Consider the following 18448-nt stretch of genomic DNA (forward strand, 5'->3'; position numbering starts at 1 on the left):
CTGCAGCAACTCTTTTTGGCTCTGAGGAAGGCGGTTTGCCCCTGAAATGCGTCGGCCTAGACACAGCAGCCTCATGCGGCACACTGCATACCATTCAACACAGTGCGGTTCCTTGGCTACCTTGGAGACTTTATGTGTATTATGTTGAAGTGTGTCCATACACACCTGCTTTGTGAGTATAATGTATACTTTTAACATTTTAAATACATTTTTAGTGGTAATGCACTAGGTCGGTGCGCCCCTTTTTTCTTCTTTTGTTGTTCCAGAGTTGGTTTCGGATACCCTTGATCCTGAAGAGGCAGCAAGACCGCAAGCTTTGTCCACTCAAGTCTGACGTATTCCTCTCCCTCCGGCCTATTTTTCACTTGAGCGCAGAGAATTGTTCTACTACCTAAAACAGATTGTGACAGGAAGGCTGCACGGGCCCCCTGGAGAATGGGGTGGAGTTGCCACTGTGACCCCTGATGCTACACCAGTGGCTGGGATGTGTGATAAAAAACACATCTCAACTATGGGGTTTTACCGCCCCCCCCCCCCCCCCCAAACCACAAATGTAAACAAGCTACTAGCTAATGAGTCATTGAGTAGCAAAAAAAGAGTACAAATAACAGCCCTGGAGATTTTTTCTTGTAAACTAAGTAAGCAATAGCAGCTCCACTATTGGTATGGTGTATTTTAATTCATAATAGTAAAGTGAACAAGTAAAAGCAAAACACATGATTTCAGAGGTAGAAACTTCCACATCATCCTAGGGGACTTACAGCATCTAAGCTGGTCTGCTTGCAGGGGAAGGAGAAGGTGAATCCCAAGGGAAGCCGGGCTCCTTTAATCCCCATGTAGTCAAGGAAATCTGAGATGCAGTGAACAATGTGATCGAAGAGCTGGAAAACAAGTGAAACATTATTTAGGATTTGTAAGCTCACTGAAACAGTTTCAATGACATATTTTTCCATATCGAGACACTATCAAAACAGCAGGCTGTGCAGCTTTGTATGAGCAGAAAAAATATTTCACATATGTTTTTGAAACCAGTGAACTGCCAGCTCCAAGATAGCTGCCTCTGGTACGTATATTGCTTTCCCTTGATTGTCATTTATTTCACATGTGTAAAAAAAATCATAATCCAACCAAACCAACTGTCAGGGAGACACAGTTCCCTGTGTCTCCCTGACTATGATAATCATGGCTGCTGAGCCCTGATTACCGCAATTAGTTTACGTGCCTCTGTCATCCGCAGCTCTCCTCTCTCCCCCCTCCCTGCCTATCAGCTCCTGTGTGTCTGTGCACCCCCCCCCCCCACCCCCGCCGCTCTTAGTAGAAAAGAAAATTTTGCAAATTGTCACTGGCAGCCCCTCTATTTTATCAGGCATAACACACTCCGCCAGTGTTTTTTTTTAAAAAGAAGCCTTTGACCTCTTCTGGACCCGAAGGTTTTCCCCCTTAATATCCAGGCCATTTTTTGCAATACAGCACTGTGTTATTTTAACTGACCAATCACTGGATGTGCAACGATATACCCAAAAACAATTGATGTATTTTTTTCCCCCACAAATAGAGCTTTCCTTTGGTGGTATTTGATAACCTCTGCGGTTTTTATTTTTTGTGCTATTAACAAAAAAATAGGGACAATTCTGGAAAAAAAGAAAAAACACAATATTTTTTACTTTCTGGTATAAAACGCAGGCAATAAAAAAAAATTAAAAAATCAAATTTTTTCATCATTTTTCGGCCAATATATATTCTGCTACATATTTTTTGTAAAAAAAAATCCCAATAAATGTATATTGATTGGTTTGCGCAAAATTATCTAAAAAAATAGGGGATAGATTTACGGCATTTTTTATTTATTTTTACAAGTAGTGCCAGCGATCAGCGATTTTTAGTGGGACTGCGACATTGTGGCAGACAGATCGGACACCCAACTGACACTTTTGAGGGGACCAGTGACAATACTACAGCAATCAGTGCTAAAAATATACACTGTTACTGTACTAATGACACTAGCGGGGAAGGGGTTAACACCAGGGGCGATCAAAGGGTTAAATGAGTGCCTAGGGGATGCTTTCTAACTGTCAGAGGGATGGAATCACTAGAGAGAGATCCTTGTTCCTAAATAGCAGGGACACAAGATCCTTGTGTTCATCTGTGACAGAACGGCGGTCTGCCTTGTTTGCATAGGCAGACTGCCATTCTGTCCCTCTGGGGAGTGATCGCGGGTGGCTGGCGGACATCGCATTCGCTGGACCCGCTGATTGGCTCCCCCTCTGGCTATTGCACAGGTACATGATTTTGCACAATACAGCCGACCTGCCGCAGTATATGTGGTTAAATACCCTTTTTTTCAGATATATTCAGGCCGATCATGTGATTCCCGGCTGGTCTCCTACTCTGATCCAGGGCTACAGCGGAAGGGGCTGAGCGACCACGTGATGTCAGAGGGAGATCTCGGCTTCTCCCGCCTTAGAGTAGGAGATTGGCTGGGATTCGAAGGGGCCGAGCGGCCACCTGATGTCAGAGGGAGATCTCGGCCTCTTCCGCCTTAGCCCTAGATCAGAGTAGGAGATTGGCTGGGATTCACAGGACCGCCCTGAATATATCTGAAGAAAGGGTATTTACAGGCTTCGTTTAAAACACTTACAGAGTGTGTTAGGTAAAATAAAGGGGCTGCTAGTGAAATTATTTTGAAAGGTAACAACCACTTTAAAATGGATAAGCTTAAGGCAGAAGGAAAATGATTTATAAATAATGTATGTGACATACCTCTTCTCCAGTGCCTTGCATGACATCTATAGGAATGGCATAAATTTTATTATGCATTTCCACAGTTCTTCTTTTACCACTTCTTATCTTTACAAGTAATACTCTAAAGTTTGTTCCTCCAAGGTCCAGGGCCAGAAAATCACCATTTTCTAAAACAAAAAATAAACAAAATGATGAAAATTGCGATTAGCAACTCTTTAAAGTGTTTCTAACGTCAGAAGGTTTTTTATCTTAACGCATTCTATGTATTAAGATAAAACACCTTCTGTATGCAGCAACCCCCCCTCAGTCCCCCTAATACTTACCTGAGCCCATCTTGATCCAGCAATGTTGCACAAGAGTCTCAGCTGGTCGGGACTCTCTCTCCTCATTAGCTGGGACAGCAGCCGGGCGGAAACGGCTCCTGCTGCAGTCAATCAAAGTCAGTGAGCCAATGAGGAAAGAGGGGGTGGGGCAAAGCCACAGCTCCTTGTCTGAATGGACACACAGAGCAGCGGCTCGGCTTTGGTGCCCCCATGGCAAGCTGCTTGGGATGGGGGCACTCAGAAGGAGGAAGGGGCCAGGAGTGCTGGCGAGGGCCCCAAGAAGAGGAGGATCGGGGGTGGCTGTGTGCTAAACCACTGCACAGTGCAGGTATAGTGCCACATACCCCTTGAAATTTTTCACATTTTGTCATGTTACAACCAAAAACGTAAATGGATTTTATTTAGATTTTGTGTGATAGACCAAGGGCTCTTTCACACGGGCGGTCCGATCAGATCCGCCTGTCAGTTTTTTAGGCGGATCTGATCGGATCCTCCATGCAGCTCTATGGGGCAGCGGGTGTCAGCGGAGGTCAACTCCGCTGACACCCGCTGCCATCCGCATCCGATCCTGTGCTGAAATCTGGACGGATGGAAACCCTATTTTTCCATCAGTTCAGTAATCGGAGCGGAGAGGATCTGATGAGAGCGGACAAGCGGTCCGCTCTCCTCCGATCCCCCATAGAGGGCAGCGGGTGCTGAGACACCTCCCTCTCCGCTCTGCAAGCGGAGACGGAGCTGTCATCCGCCCGGCTCAGCGGGGATCGCGGATCGATCTCCGCTGAGCAACACGGATCCGCCTGCGGAGGCGGACCGTGTGAAAGAAGCCCAACACAAAGTGGCACACAATTGTGAAGTGGAAAGAAAATAATAAATGGTTTTCAAATTTTTTTACAGATAAATATGTGAAAAGTGTGATGTGCATTTGTGTTTAGCCCCCCTGAGCCAATACTTTGTAGAACCATCTTTCACTGCAATTACAGCTGCAAGTCTTTTTGGGGATGTCTCTACCAGCTTTGCACATCTAGAGAGTGAACTTTTTGCCCATTCTTCTATGTAAAATAGCGCAAGCTCTGTCAGATTTGATGGAGAGCATCTATGAACAGCAATATTCAAATCTTGCCACAGATTCTCTATTGGATATAGGTCTGGACTTTGCCTGGGCTATTCTAACACATGAATATGCTTTGATCTAAACCATTCCATTGTAGCTCTGGCTGTATGTTTAGGGTTGTTGTCCTGCTGGAAGGTGAACCTTAGCCCCAGTCTCAAGTCTTTTGCAGACTCTAACAGGTTTTCTTCTAAGATTGCCCTGTATTTGGCTCCATCCATCTTCCCATCAACTCTGACCAGCTTCCCTGTCCCTGTTGAAGAAAAGCATCCCCGCAACATGATGCTGTCACCACCATGTTTCACGGTGGGGATGGTGTGTTCAGGGTGATGTGTGGTGTTCGCTTTCTGCCACACATAGCATTTTGATTTTAGACCAAAAAGTTCAATTTTGGTCTCATCTGACCAGAGCACCTTCTTCCACATTTGCTGTGTCCCCCACATGGTTGTCGCAAACTGCAAATGGGACTTCCTATGGCTTTCTTTCAACATTGGCTTTCTTCTTGCCACTCTTCCATAAAGGACAGATTTGTGGAGTGCACGACCAATAGTTGCCCTGTGGACAGATTCTCCTGCCTGGGCTGTGGATCTCTGCAGCTCCTCCAGAGTTGCCATGGGCCTCTTGGCTGCTTCTCTGATTAATGCTCTCCTTGCCCGGCCTGTCAGTTTAGGTGGACGGCCATGTCTTGGTTATATTTGCAGTTGTGCCATACTCTTTCCATTTTCGGATGATGGATTGAACAGTGTTCTGTGAGATTTTCAAAGCTTAGGATATTTTTTTATAACCTAACCCTGCATTAAACTTCTTCACAACTTTATCCCTGATCTGTCTGGTGTGTTCCTTGGCCTTCGTGATACTGTTCGTTCACTAAGGTTCTCTAACAAACCTCTAAGGGCTTCACAGAACAGCTGTGTTTACACTGAGATTAAATTACACACAGGTGGACTCTAGTTACTAATTAGGTGACTTCTGAAGGCAATTGGTTCCACTAGATTTTAGTTAGGGGTATCAGAGTAAAGGGGGTTGAATACAAATGCACACCACACTTTTCAGATATTTGTAAAAAATTTTGAAAACCATTTATCATTTTCCTTCCACGTCACAATTCTGTGCCACTTCTGTGTGTTGGTCTTTCACATAAAATCCCACTAAAATACATTTACATTTTTGATTTTAACACAACAAAATGTGGACAATTTTTTACGTATAACATGTTTGTTATTTTTAAAACAAAAAACCCAAGACTTTAATATCACTTTAACCACTTGCCGACCGCCCACAGTATATTTACTGCGGCAGTCAGCCCCGTACAGGCAAAGTGACGTAGTACTACGTCGCTAGCCTGAGAGCCTCTAGGGGGAGAGCGCGCGCCACCGGAGGTGTGCTCCCGCCCCCGCTCGTTCCCGAACATGTCCGCCGGTCACTCGCGATCTCCCAGTGGAGAGGGAGAAAGGCAGGCGCTAATGTAAACAAAGCCGCCTGTCATTCTCCCTGATTTAACTGCAGAGATCATACGATCCTGCTATGTAGGATCGTATGTCTCTGTGGTTACATCACTAGCCACACCCCTTTACAGTTAGAAGCACGCCCCTAGGGACACACCAATCACCAATAAAGTTAACCCCTTCCCTGCCAGTGTCATTTTCACAGTAACAGTGCATATGTATAGCACTGATTACTGTAGTAATGTCACTGGTACCCCCAAAAGTGTCAAAAATGTCAGTCAAGGGTCCGATCTGTCCGCCGCAATGTCGCAGTCCCGCAAAAAAAAATCGCAGATAACCGCCATTACTCGTTATTGCGATTTTTTTTACCAAACATATGAAGCAGAAAACAAATTGGCCTAAAATGTTAAAAAATTTTGATTTTCACTTTTTTTGGGAATTTCATATAAAAAATGTGAAAAATATTGTTATTTTTTTTAAATTGTTGCTCTTTTTTTGTTTATAGCGCAAAAAGTAAAAATCACACAGGTGATCAAATACCACCAAAAGAAAGCTCTGTTTATGGGAAAAAAAGGACGTCAATTTCATTTGGGTACATCGTTGCACGACCGCGCAATTGTCCATTAAAGTCACACAGTGCCGAATCGCAAAATAGGGCCTGGTCAGGAAGGTAAAATCTTCCGGGGCTTAAGTGGTTAAATATCAGATATACGGTACTCACTTATAGAAAGAGGTTAAGAGTTCCTATTTTTGCTAAATTGAGCTTCCCATTGAATAAGTTCCACTAAAATGTAACATTACAAGTATAAACTTGTTGTTTCTGTATGCTGAACCAAATCATTGGCTCAGACACTCTACAAATGGTTGTGGAATGACACCACAAGAGGGCGCCAGAGAAAGCAATGGTTAACTGTAATGTACTACACTGGAATCCTCTGCCTGTTTCAAACATCACAACTGCAGACACAGCTACCTGTTTATGAAAAAAACTTCCATTAGTGGTGGATGTTTCTCTTCAGGTTTGATAGAGCTTTGAGAACTTTCTCTGCATTTCTCTTCCTCTATGTTTCCTAGGCATTTAATTATTAACAAGTACCTGAGCCATCTGGTGTACTGCGAACAAATGTTGGCAGCATTTTCACTTTTGCAGTTTCGTGAGTTTTTTTCTTCAATCCACATTCCATCTCGATTCGCATCCTCCTCTTCACCTCCTGCAACTGCTCTTTAGTAAGGCTGAATTCCTCAAGTGTCTCATCAATCTGTCGCCTCTGCTCTGAAAGCCGATAAGCCACTGCAGTCACCATAGCAGCACCCTTACCACTGCCACTTTCTGACAGCAAAAACCTCACGTCGCAGTCAGGGACCAAGCGTCTCACTGTTTTATGCAGACGTCGGGAATACCTTGAGAGAACATATGAAACATTAAAGAATATTAAACAAAAATAAGAGGATAAATCCAGTTGGCTGCTATGGGTAATGCAGTCACCTTTTTAGGCATGCTTGGTACAAAAAAAAGCATATGGGACCAAGAGAAATTTGGCTAATTTATATAGAAACTGAAGGTAAAAAAATGAAAACTGTATCAAATTCTTACTATAATTTTTAATCTCTGGTGCCTATCAATGGCAGCTCTGTTTGTAACCCCTCCCTCATGATCAGTGAATAGGTATGCCATTCTACTGTAAAGATTCAGACCAAGGCCAGTTACATATGCTGCCATGGATAGGCACCAGGAAACAAAAATTAGGGTAAGTATTTTATACAATTTTCCTGGTGCCTACATGGCAAATAACTATCTGACAGTGTGGGATAAATGCAAAATACTTGATGTTAGTTGCCTTGCTTCTGAACTCCACTGCCGTCAATACGCAAGGATCAGTTCTATAATGTCTGAGTGATTCAATGAGCAACCTGTCACTCTACATATCTTATCCATGGAAACTCAAGATGTCACAATAGCCCTCATAGAATGTTCCTTGTCATAGAGGGGGAATCCTGCCTGACTGCCCTGTATATACTATAGATCAGTTTTACTATCCAAGACGCCAAGGTTCTTGAAATGGCCTCCTTTTCCCTATATTTTCCTGCCAGCAAAACAAAATGTCTGTTTATTTTATTTATTTATTTTATTTCAGGTACTTATATAGCGCTGTCAATTTACGCAGCGCTTTACATATACATTACACATCAGTCCCTGCCCTCAAGGAGCGTACAATCTAAGGTCCCTAACTCACATTCATACATACATAGTAGGGACAATTTTATACAGGATCCAATTAACCTACCAGCATGCCTTTGGAGTGTGGGAGGAAACCCACGCAGGCACAGGGAGAACATGCAAACTCCAGGCAGGTAGTGTCGTGGTTGGGATTCGAACCAGCGACCCTCTTGCTGCTAGGTGAAAGTGCTAACCACTACACCACTGTGCCGTTTAAAAGTCTTAAAGGGGCTACAGCAGAGAGGTATGTTTGCAGAATTCTAGAAACAATAAAGCTCATGCAGGGCCTTGGCCCGTGAGTCCTAGATTGTAGGCAGAAGCCAACTCTATGCTAGATGAAATGATGATGCTACTTTGGGGATAAAATTCCTGGGGCTCTTAGGCTGGCTATACACTATTGTTTTTTTTTTTTCATTCAACCTAAAAATGTAGTTGATTTCCCCATCCACAAATCAAGGTGGATGGGGGAATCCTTTCCGCTGTGGTATTGTATTCTGATAGCGAGGAACCTTCCCCACCTGTCAGAATACAATGATCAGTATTGCCGTCTATAGCTAAGGGCACTGATCATTTGAGAAAAACCCTACAGGCTGGTTGTACTCAAGTGGATTGACAGCTAGCCTATACATTCCAAAATCGGAATGGCCCCCCAATGAAACTGACAAGTTTTGATCCATGTATGGCTGTATTTACTCTTTCACTATGATAGATATATATATATTGTGACAGGAAGTCAGGTAAATCTGTGGATGTAGTCACAGACAGGAGATACATTTCCACCTGGTTTAGAAAATTCACCAATTACTATAGGGTGTCGGCTGCAAAGGCAGCAGGAAGGTGTAAAGAAGTTGAAAACCATTCAGCTGTTCGGAATGAGGAAGTTAAGGCCTCTATAATTTGTCCAAAGGAAGTCTAAGGATTGCTGCCTCCTGATGCTGTGTGGGCATGGGGAGAGGAGGACAGTCAGATGTGTGCCTCCCGTCGCTGTGTGGGCATGGGAGAAGGACTGCTGCCTCCTGACGCCGTGTGGGTAGAGGAGGACAGTCAGATGTGTGCCCCCTGAAAGCTGTGTGAGCATGGGGAAGACCTCCTGAAGCGATGTGCGCTGAGGAGGGTAACAAGTGTGAAGACTACTCAAGGTGAGGTCTTGGATCGTTTCTATGTGAAAAGAAACCAATGGACATTTCCTGTGTGAAGGGGAAATTAATTAAGACTGAAGACTACTCAAGGTGAGGTCTTGGACTATTTCTATGTGGAAAGAAATAAATGCACTGTTTGCTATGTGAAGAGACAAGCAAAGGGACATGTTCAATGTGAAGAGGAAAAGGGACATGTTCAATGGACATTTGTTGTGTGAAGAAAAAACATGGACTATTGAGTGTCTGCTGTAGGATCAGCAAAGTTTTCCCAACAGTAGGTTGGAGACAGACTCCGTAGGTAGGTTCCTGTATGTGAGAAGGTAGCCGCCCACAGTGGCAAGGATTTATTTTATTTATGTTTATTTTGAATTATGCTGTTTTTGAAGCTTGCACTTGTGTGAAGAAAATTGCAAGAATAAAACCTTACACTGTTGTTTTCAACCACTTCTCGGCTATCTCCCTGTGTAACGAACCCCCCCCCCCCCAAGGGGTCATCCACGCCCGCCACCGAGCTAATCTCCCACAATATATATATATATATATATATACACACACACACACTGTATACTGGTCCTGAGAAAGGAGTTAGAGGCAGAGCTCTATCACTAATATGTTGCCATGTAGGAACTGGGAAAGTACTGTATCTTTACAATTACGTAAAAAAAAAAACAGATGTCTGTTTTAATGCCATTTATAAATACAATGGATATATTGAATATGTGGTTTCTATAGGAAATACAACATAATACAACATTTAAATTCTATATTGAAGAACTCAGATACTCTAAATCAACATTCCTCTCTCTATATCTCCTCCACAGCAGAGAAGGCATGCAAAGAGGCAATCTAATAGTGCATTAACATTTTATCACATACACAGTTCTACAGCATGCAACCAAGAAAAAAGCAAAAAAGGGGCACTGGGACTTTTATCTCATATACGTAGTAAGAAAAAAAAACATTCAGAGAGCTCAGTATCTAAGGTTAGGTAACAGACAGTGGGTACATAGCAGCTTACAAGAAAAAAACATATACCAATAAAAGGTGCAACAGATCAAATGAAAGATAAGTCCAAACTGATCCACTGGTTAGTACTAAAAGCCGTCCAACATGTTTGAAAGGCCAGCTCCCCCCCTCCCCCCTTCATTTCATCAGGGCTTCAGTTAAAGTCAGAAACTTAGAGAAACTCAAAATAAGGTCTTCTTGTGTAAGTATATGTAAGGGAGCTGATTGCTAGACCAGGAGAGTTACTAGCCAGAAGCACCTAAGCACCCGTGTGAACAGCAGTAAAGATAGGACACAGCACTATGGTAAACAGCGCTGCGTGTGTATTTACTAGGATAAAAAACACATCTCTCTTTGTTTACCAGAAAGCAACTCCAGAACAGTTGCGGCGTGCATGGGATGTCACATTGCTACATGCTGACATCACCTGCCTAGTCCCACCAGCAATGGAGTGTGCCTCCAGCACAAACACAGAAGAGCATATATGCAGTGCCATGGAAGAAGGCCTACCTCTGTGACTCTGCATATATGTGTGTTGCTGGCAGAAACCAGTTAAGGAATCACTTTGCTAGAAAACAAACTGGGTACATCAGTAGGTGACAATAATACTTCAATAATAACCATAGCACTTACTGTGGATGCATCTTGTAAAGTGACCCATCAATGCCTACTGTAGTTCGCAACCTGGGGACTCCTTTATTGTCCCGGAGACGAGCTAAGATACCACCCAGTGTAGATGCTATCAGGTTGGCAGAACGGAAGGTGACGATTGTGCACACATGTTGTACGGCAATACAGTCTTCATGGGAAGGTTCCACACCTAACCTTGTCAGTATATCTTTGGCTTTGCTTAATCCTTCTTTACTCCTGAGAACAATAAGACACAATTATTTTTATGCAGCACTGTTAGAGAACACAACCATAAATCCTGAATTTGATATCATCATAATTCTCTTCTGCAGGGGGCCAGGACAAGGGGGTGGGCAAAAGTAGCAGCTGCCCTGGGCACTGTGATAACATGTGAGATTGGGGGGGGGGGTGCCACAAGGAGATGGGGGGGGGATTTGTGCTGGAAGGAGGAATTTGGTGGGTGGCAGGGGATAAGAATTGTTCTAGGAGGGGGAATGTGGGGGTGGGATACTAAAAGTGATAATTTAGGGGTGTTTGTGTTGGGAGGGGGGATGTGGGAAGAAAATTTGTGCTGGGAGTAGGGATTTGGGGAGAATTAGTGCAGGGAGGGGGGATTTGAAGTTGGAGGGGGATGTGGAGGGGAAATTTTAGGGGTAGAGGATTTGTGCTAGGAGGAGTGTTTTTTTTTTTTTAGGGGGGGGGGCAAAGATTCGTGCTAAGAGGGGGGATTTTAGCATGGGGGTGGATTTGTACTGAAAGAAGGAGGAATTTATGCTTGGGGGTAAGCATACAGATTAGTGCTCAGTGTTTTTGTGGGGGGATTTTTGCTGACACATACTGCTCATACATCTTGGAAGGAGGGCAGTGGTGGTGTGTAGTTTGGTATGTTGGCCCTGGGTGCTAGATGACCTTGTCCTGGGACTGCTCTTTTGCAGTTTGGCTTAAAATTGTGAAACAACGTATTCTTTGTATTTCTGTTTTGCTTGATGTGTGTGATTTACTGAATGTACAACAAATAGCATCTTTGAACAAAGAAAGCAATGTAAAATTTAAATAATTATTTTACATACAAAGAAAAAAAAAAGCAATAAAGTACTTTGCTAAAAGATGACTTCACCTTTTGTAACATGTTTCTAATGAGCAACTGCCGGCACCCCCGATCCCCCCACCCTTTGACAGTGGGCAGGGGATCTTCTCCCTAAACCCGCTGTCAAAATTTAAAAACAGCAGAGCCCTCACAGGTATATATTTCATTCACAGGGATCTATGAATGAATAAACTACAAGTTCCATCTGCCACTGTGACTTGTAGTTCCAAATTAACTGTGGGGGCGCTGGTGAGCACTCTCATTGTTCATGCAGGGTGCAATGCACTGCAGGCTCCTGAAAAAAAATAATAAATGCACATTTTTTTACCTGCAAAAATATGTGCATTTATTTATTTATTTATTTTAAAGGTGAACTTTGCCCTTAAATCATTATATTCTTCCTGTGTGATTTTTATTATGCTATGAGGAAGCTTCTCCTGAACCTGCAGCATTTCTATACCATGTAAAAGAACTTCAGTTGCTGATAGAGAGCAGTTCTAAAATCATGTAAGAAAAATGGTGGCAGGAAAACTACATGTTGGTATTTGCAGTTTAAAGGGCTGATTTATTAATGGAGTAGAGAACGTTCACTTTAATGTTCAGTTTAATAAATGGATGAGCATAATACAATTACCAATCCATTTAACAATAAAAACTTTACAAAGATTCTAATCCTTCCCAGAGGAAAAACATTTCAAATAAAAAAGGGATAGATAGATAGATAGATAGATAGATAGATAGATAGATAGATAGATAGATAGATAGATAGATAGATAGATAGATAGATAGATAGATAGATAGATAGATAGATAGATAGATAGATAGATTTATATAAAACAGTGCACTTACTTCTCAATGGCAGACACATGCTTAGTCTCAAGCTTCCCTCTAGTTAAGAGTTCTGGAGTGATTCTTCCTTCAAACAGAAGACCTTCTTTGGCCATCTTTACCAATATAAGTCTGACCAATTCTCCCATATACATGCCACTCACCATCTTTTCAAATCTGAAAAGAAAAAGTACATCATCAACTACAATCCCAAGTTGATTACAAAATGCTCTATCATCCCTGGTTATCCTTACCATCAAATGTCATAATTGTGATAACAGCAGCCACATTATATATATAGGCAATCATGGAAGCTAAAAAAGTAATTTGATGGCTGCTAGAATTATCAAGAGTATTAATTAGCGTAGTGGCAGTAATCTGCTGCCATAGCAGCATATCCACAAAGTCTAAAATTACAGAAATCAGTCAGCTTTTCGAGGTACTACTTCTAGACACAAAGTTTTTATTTATTGTAAAAGCAATATAATTGTATTGTACATAGATTCATAAAAATCCTACAACAGGACTATTTAAAAAAGTGAATGGACAATCATAAATGCATATTATATTCGTATAAAATTATATTTATAAGTTTAAAAAATATACCCTCCACCGTCTTCTATCTTGCTCTACATACCCATATATTGTATCAAGTTCACCCACTACAATGTTTTTGTTATATCCTTTGGCATACCTAGCATATCATGTCAAAAGCTGGGTGTGCTAACCAGAGCCATCCCAATCACAGTGATTGAACCAAGCATTCTGTGTTCATCAGCAGCACTGGAAGCACTGAGTTCAAGTAGTATCTTCTAATATAACATCAACCAAAGCTTGATGAACCTTTTCCACATACATAAAAGGTAATAATGTATTAGTTAAAAAAAAAAAGTGGAATGGAAGCCTTTCCAAATGCCTGTAAATGCTTAGTTTTCCTCTATCCAAATAATATGCAGAGTCATCATTATATGCCTGCTGGGCACCTAACACAGACACCTAGTGGGCTCACTTATAAAAAGAAAGAACAATTCAGTTGTTCGTAATACCCAAGTAGTTTTACATTTTTATTTAGAAACTGAAGTAGAACAATACCAATTAAACAGTCACTCTAATGGCTAACTTGGCTATGAATGTGGCAAAACATATTCAGCATCCTAAAATGATGCCCTAGATTCCTAGAATATAACGAAAGTGAATGAAAACAGGACAAAGGTTGATTAACCTGAATCATAGACCAAGAAAATAATTAGGCTGTCATTCCAGAGCTCTCCATTTAAAGATGCTAGCTGCGTGGCTTCAATACTTTCGGAATCCCAAACCCAAGCTCAGGAGTTCTGACTCCTCTGACTTTTCAGTTGTATGCTTGTTCCAGGTAAATGAATCAGAAAATAATGAGGCCAGAGACAAGCAGGTATCTTTGCAGAAGGTACACATGGAAGGAGCACTGTAAAGGTCCCTCACTCTGGACCTTCCTCCTTCACAGTGCTCCATGTCTCTCCTTCCATCTCCATACGCTGCTGAAAGGCTTCTAAGGAAAGGGAGCCAACAGGGAGCCTATGGAACTTACCTCTGTGATGTCCCCATATGCCTGGTCTTCACAAATTTTCATGTAAGTATTTTCGTATTGTGTGTCATTAAATGGTTTTACACTGCACTTAGGGGCGCCTTCCTTTTCTCCTTCCATGTTTACCTTTGGAGCCTGCTTCTGCTCCCTGGAAGAGCGGCCCTAGGGACAGCTAAGAAACCGCTCACCCACCCACCCAGGAGGCCTACATCGAGTGTGGTAAGACAGATCGCTCCCACAGAAGCGCCCTACGGTCCTTGTATCTTTGCAGAAGGTTGTCAGCAATGACAACCTCAGTATTGGCTTCATCTCACCTCTGCTTACTGTCTGTGTTGAAAAGCCTCAATGTCATAGTAATTATAACTGGTCAAATGCATTTTTACCCTAAACAATAGGGTGTAAAATGATCTATATAGGGGTAAATACTTACAATTGTTTTCCTGGATTCATAGAGCCTCTGTCAATCTCTCGATCAAACTCTGTCCTAATGTCCTCCAAAGAGCCATCATCTCCAAATGCTCCCCATTCAGTGTTAATACACATCCTGCCCTCGTCTCCTTCCACTAAATCAATGTGCCTCAGCTCCTCCATGTAACAGGCGTTTGTTCCGGTACCTGAGAAGACAAATCATGAGTGCTTTTTGCGTGACACACACAGCACTGTTTATACAAATGGTTTTGTCTCCTTACCAATGATTATACCAACTTCACATCTCTGGTCATCAAACCCACAGGTCATCATGGTGCCAACGGTGTCATTTACTACAGCCATTATATCTGCATCATAGTCCTGGAGAATAAGAACACAAGATTTTTGGCATGTACATAGTTGGGATATACGTAAATAAGGCCCAATTACACACATTGCAGGGGACGTTTTTGTGCGCTGAGACGCACTGTGTTCAGCAGCTCATTCATCTTAAATGGAGTGTGAACGTACCCCAAGGCACAGAAAAATAGGCCCAGTACTATTTTTATAAATGAGAGCATTTGCATCGGAGCACTGTGGTGCGTTAAAGTGCAGAAGCACTGCAATGTACTGTATATGTGTGCACTAATGTGCAATTAGTCAAGGAATATAATAGCATTGCTACACACACAGTGTGTTATGTCAATGTGAATATCATAACATATAATATACGTATGTTGTGATAAGAACAAGCCCTAAAGCACTTGATGTATAAACAGGAATGACAGGAGTCAAGCCAATAAAATGGATGGCCAGTTTGCTACTCCACGCTTTTACAAAGCACTGACCGTTTATGAGTTCTACACACACTGACAGCAGTAAGCACTGACACAGACTGGTTCTGTAGTTCTGTCTTTGCTTAAGCTGGCCATACATACCGCAATCGTCAGTAAATTTCTATTTTTTTTTGACAGACCACCAGAATGTAATCGGTTATGAAGTGGAAACTGTGCATTATATTGATAGCTTCAGTACAAAATATTGAAAGATCATACTGAAGTGGAATTGAAATGGGGAAGAACTATGAACATTTTTTTAGGGTAGTTTTCTGTGCTGCATTTAATCACAGCACTTTTGAACCTATCACCCCGATTTTCTGTCTTCAGTTGCTTTGCAATTTTAGCAAAAAATGAATTTAAAGTTTGGTCATGTGATCAAATTGCCATGTGTATATCTAGCTTCAGGGATGTTCTTTGTGAGCAAGAAATACTGCACTTCAACCATCTAATAACTACAAGAATATCTAAAGATATCAAGGCAAATTTCCATCAAAACTTAAGATCATTTCAGAATGTTGGTGGAAGTTGTTGGTGATAAATTCCAATAACTGATATGGTGTCTTTTAAGATCAAATAAAATGAATGCAATGGCCTGAACATTGCCTAATGTTGCCAAATAAAAGAGACCGTTTTCATTTTTATCAACTTTCATACATTAATATGTAGAGGTTTAAAGTTTCCAGATGATAAAAACTGTAATGAAGATTAATTTAAAGTATTACTAAACCCAGGACCGTGCATTCACTATATCTGGTCTCCCACAGTACACAGAACATGGAAATGCAATAGTTTTAGTAAATATAAACTGCTAAAAACCTTTTCTCGTCAGCAGTAATTAGCAGTCTTGTGACTTCTATCAGTGTCTTGTTAAAGCTTGTAGGAGGAGTTTTCATACTGCTCTCACTGTCCTATAAGACTGCAGGACCCGGATATTGCATATCTGTCTACATACTTTCTTTAAGAGAAAACCTATTTTACTTACTCCTCGCTTCTTGATTGCCTTGTTTAACAATTTGACGACGTCCATCCCTTCCACCCCACTAGCCTTGAATCTTTTAGTCCAGGTCAGCAATATGCCCTGTAAAGGAAAAAAAACGTAGAAAGTCAGCATGAGATCATAGAGCTTCATTCAATAAAGCAGAAAATAGAAAATTAATGGAAAATACAATTTTTACACTCTGAACATAATTTAAAAAAATCTGCCTTGATAAAGTTGACAGTTTATAAAGACTTTCCATTTTTTATTGAACCTGATGCTTAAAGTTTGAGTTTTAGCTTTAAAATATTGTAAACAGAAAGGTTTTTTTTTTTTTATTGTGCAAAAAATATACTTTGTCTTGTATCTTTTTTTTGTGTACCAACCCAGCATCTGCCAGGATAAATGAACTTTGTGCAAATGCATGTAGGTTATGTCAGACTGGGTGGTCAATTCTGAAAAACGCCAGCTAGACAATGTTGACACCAGCCAGGGAGCTTATGGACGTTGCATTCTTTACTGGGGACACAGGCCACAATAAAAAAATTGACAGAGATTTTAATTTTTCGTAAAACAAACAAAAAATATCTTTTGCCTTGCGTTCATGTCAGTGACTTCCTAAATAAATTACCAACTTGTGATTGCTTAAAGCAGCGTTCCAGTCATTTTCATGTTTATTAAAAGTCAGCAGCTACAAACAGTGTAGCTGCTGATTTTTAATAAACAGCCAACCACCTGTCCTACAATCCAGCGGTGTGCTCACCCCAGCCGTTTTTACCCTGTGTCCTCTCTCGGCGGCGCCAGCATGTTTTCTGTGGGCACCCAGCTGTGCCAGATTGTGGCTTTACAGCCGGGTGCTCACTGCGCATGCGATGCTGCGCTCTGTGACTAGTCCTGAAGTCTTCTAGGACTTGTCATGTGTCTCAGAAGACTTCGGGATGGAGGGGGGAATGGAAGTGGGAGCGGGTACCTGTCAAAATTGGATACCTACCCCCCCCCCCCAAAAGCTCAGTTTCAGAAACAGGAGCCAGGGAGGAGGTCTTAAAGCGGAACTTCTCCTTTTGGGTGGAGCTCAAATTTAAAGCCTTTTACACACTAGTACAGGGGTGTCAAACTCTTATTTAATTGCCAGCCACATCGGCATTATTGTTGCCCTCAAAGGGCCGGTTGTATCTATAAGACTAGTTGTCCATAGCACCCCCCCTTATTACAATGGATTTCAAGAATCCTTCACCCTGCCTTACATCACAGTGCCCTCCTCCATCCTTACCATGTGCTGCTTCAGGGAAGAAGATGGGAGGGGGGACTGGGTAGCAGAGAGTGCAGGGTCTGGAGAAGGACCTGAGGAGAGCTCTCCACTCTGATGCCAACTGCTGAGACAAGGTAAAGGACAGAGACAAGGGGGGTGCCGCAACTCCAGAAGAGGTGTGAGGGCACACAAAATGGCCTGGCGGGCTAGATTCGGCTCACGGGCCTTGTGTTTGACACTTGTGCACTAGTAGTTTTTTTTAGTTAAACCCAGCAGGACTGAATGAAAAAAAATGGATAGCTCAGAAGGAGCCACTGTACTAACCATCCAACCTTAGTACAGCGATCCCCCCTGCTTAGCTATTGTGCTCTGACAGGGGGACGGCCCCCCACAAGAACACTCCAGTCAGCGCTCTCAGCCATTGGCAGACCGATCGGCAGACCTTTTTCGGTCATGTCCCTTCTGGCTGGCTTCTGCCGGTCCGACTCCAGTACACACGTGCCTAATGTCGGCCGGTTTTTATTGAACTGGCTAATGCCATCCGGCATTTGGCCCGTGTGTACTAGGCTCAACACATATAACAATGTAAACAGATCAGCCCATTTTTTTTTTTTTAATGATACCATAGGGTAGCTGGATTTTTAGATGTATAGCCTTTCAATTAGGCTTCAGTTTCTATGAATAATATTCAAGGCAAATCTTACCTCATCTAATTTAGATTGTGCACATGGGAAGGAAAAGGTGAATCCGACAGGCAGTTTCTTGTCTTTGATCTGTTTCTTCTCCATGAAATCCCCCAGGCATTCAGCAACATGGTCAAAGAGCTTTTGAAAGACAACAATGTTCTTCTATGAGTCACACAAATCATGGTGCTACATAAAAGGCAG

At 42.1% G+C, this 18448-nt stretch overlaps 1 protein-coding gene across 1 annotated transcript in view; it reads right to left on the minus strand.

Annotated features, from left to right (window-relative positions):
* LOC309563136 (hexokinase-1) overlaps window positions 1-18448 on the minus strand; it is a 103728-nt gene that overhangs the window by 15387 nt on the left and 69893 nt on the right. Inside the window, exons 4-12 of the mRNA XM_082267454.1 lie at window positions 18266-18385; window positions 16319-16414; window positions 14779-14878; window positions 14520-14703; window positions 12547-12702; window positions 10614-10847; window positions 6715-7019; window positions 2761-2909; window positions 762-881 (exon numbers count right to left, since the gene is read on the minus strand). Of these exons, the coding sequence (XP_082123580.1) occupies window positions 762-881; window positions 2761-2909; window positions 6715-7019; window positions 10614-10847; window positions 12547-12702; window positions 14520-14703; window positions 14779-14878; window positions 16319-16414; window positions 18266-18385 (1464 nt within the window). The remainder of the gene's footprint in view (window positions 1-761; window positions 882-2760; window positions 2910-6714; window positions 7020-10613; window positions 10848-12546; window positions 12703-14519; window positions 14704-14778; window positions 14879-16318; window positions 16415-18265; window positions 18386-18448) is intronic.

The sequence above is a fragment of the Pelophylax lessonae genome (genome assembly GCF_965119305.1).
Source record: "Pelophylax lessonae genome assembly, chromosome: 9".
NCBI classification, from domain to species: domain Eukaryota; kingdom Metazoa; phylum Chordata; class Amphibia; order Anura; family Ranidae; genus Pelophylax; species Pelophylax lessonae.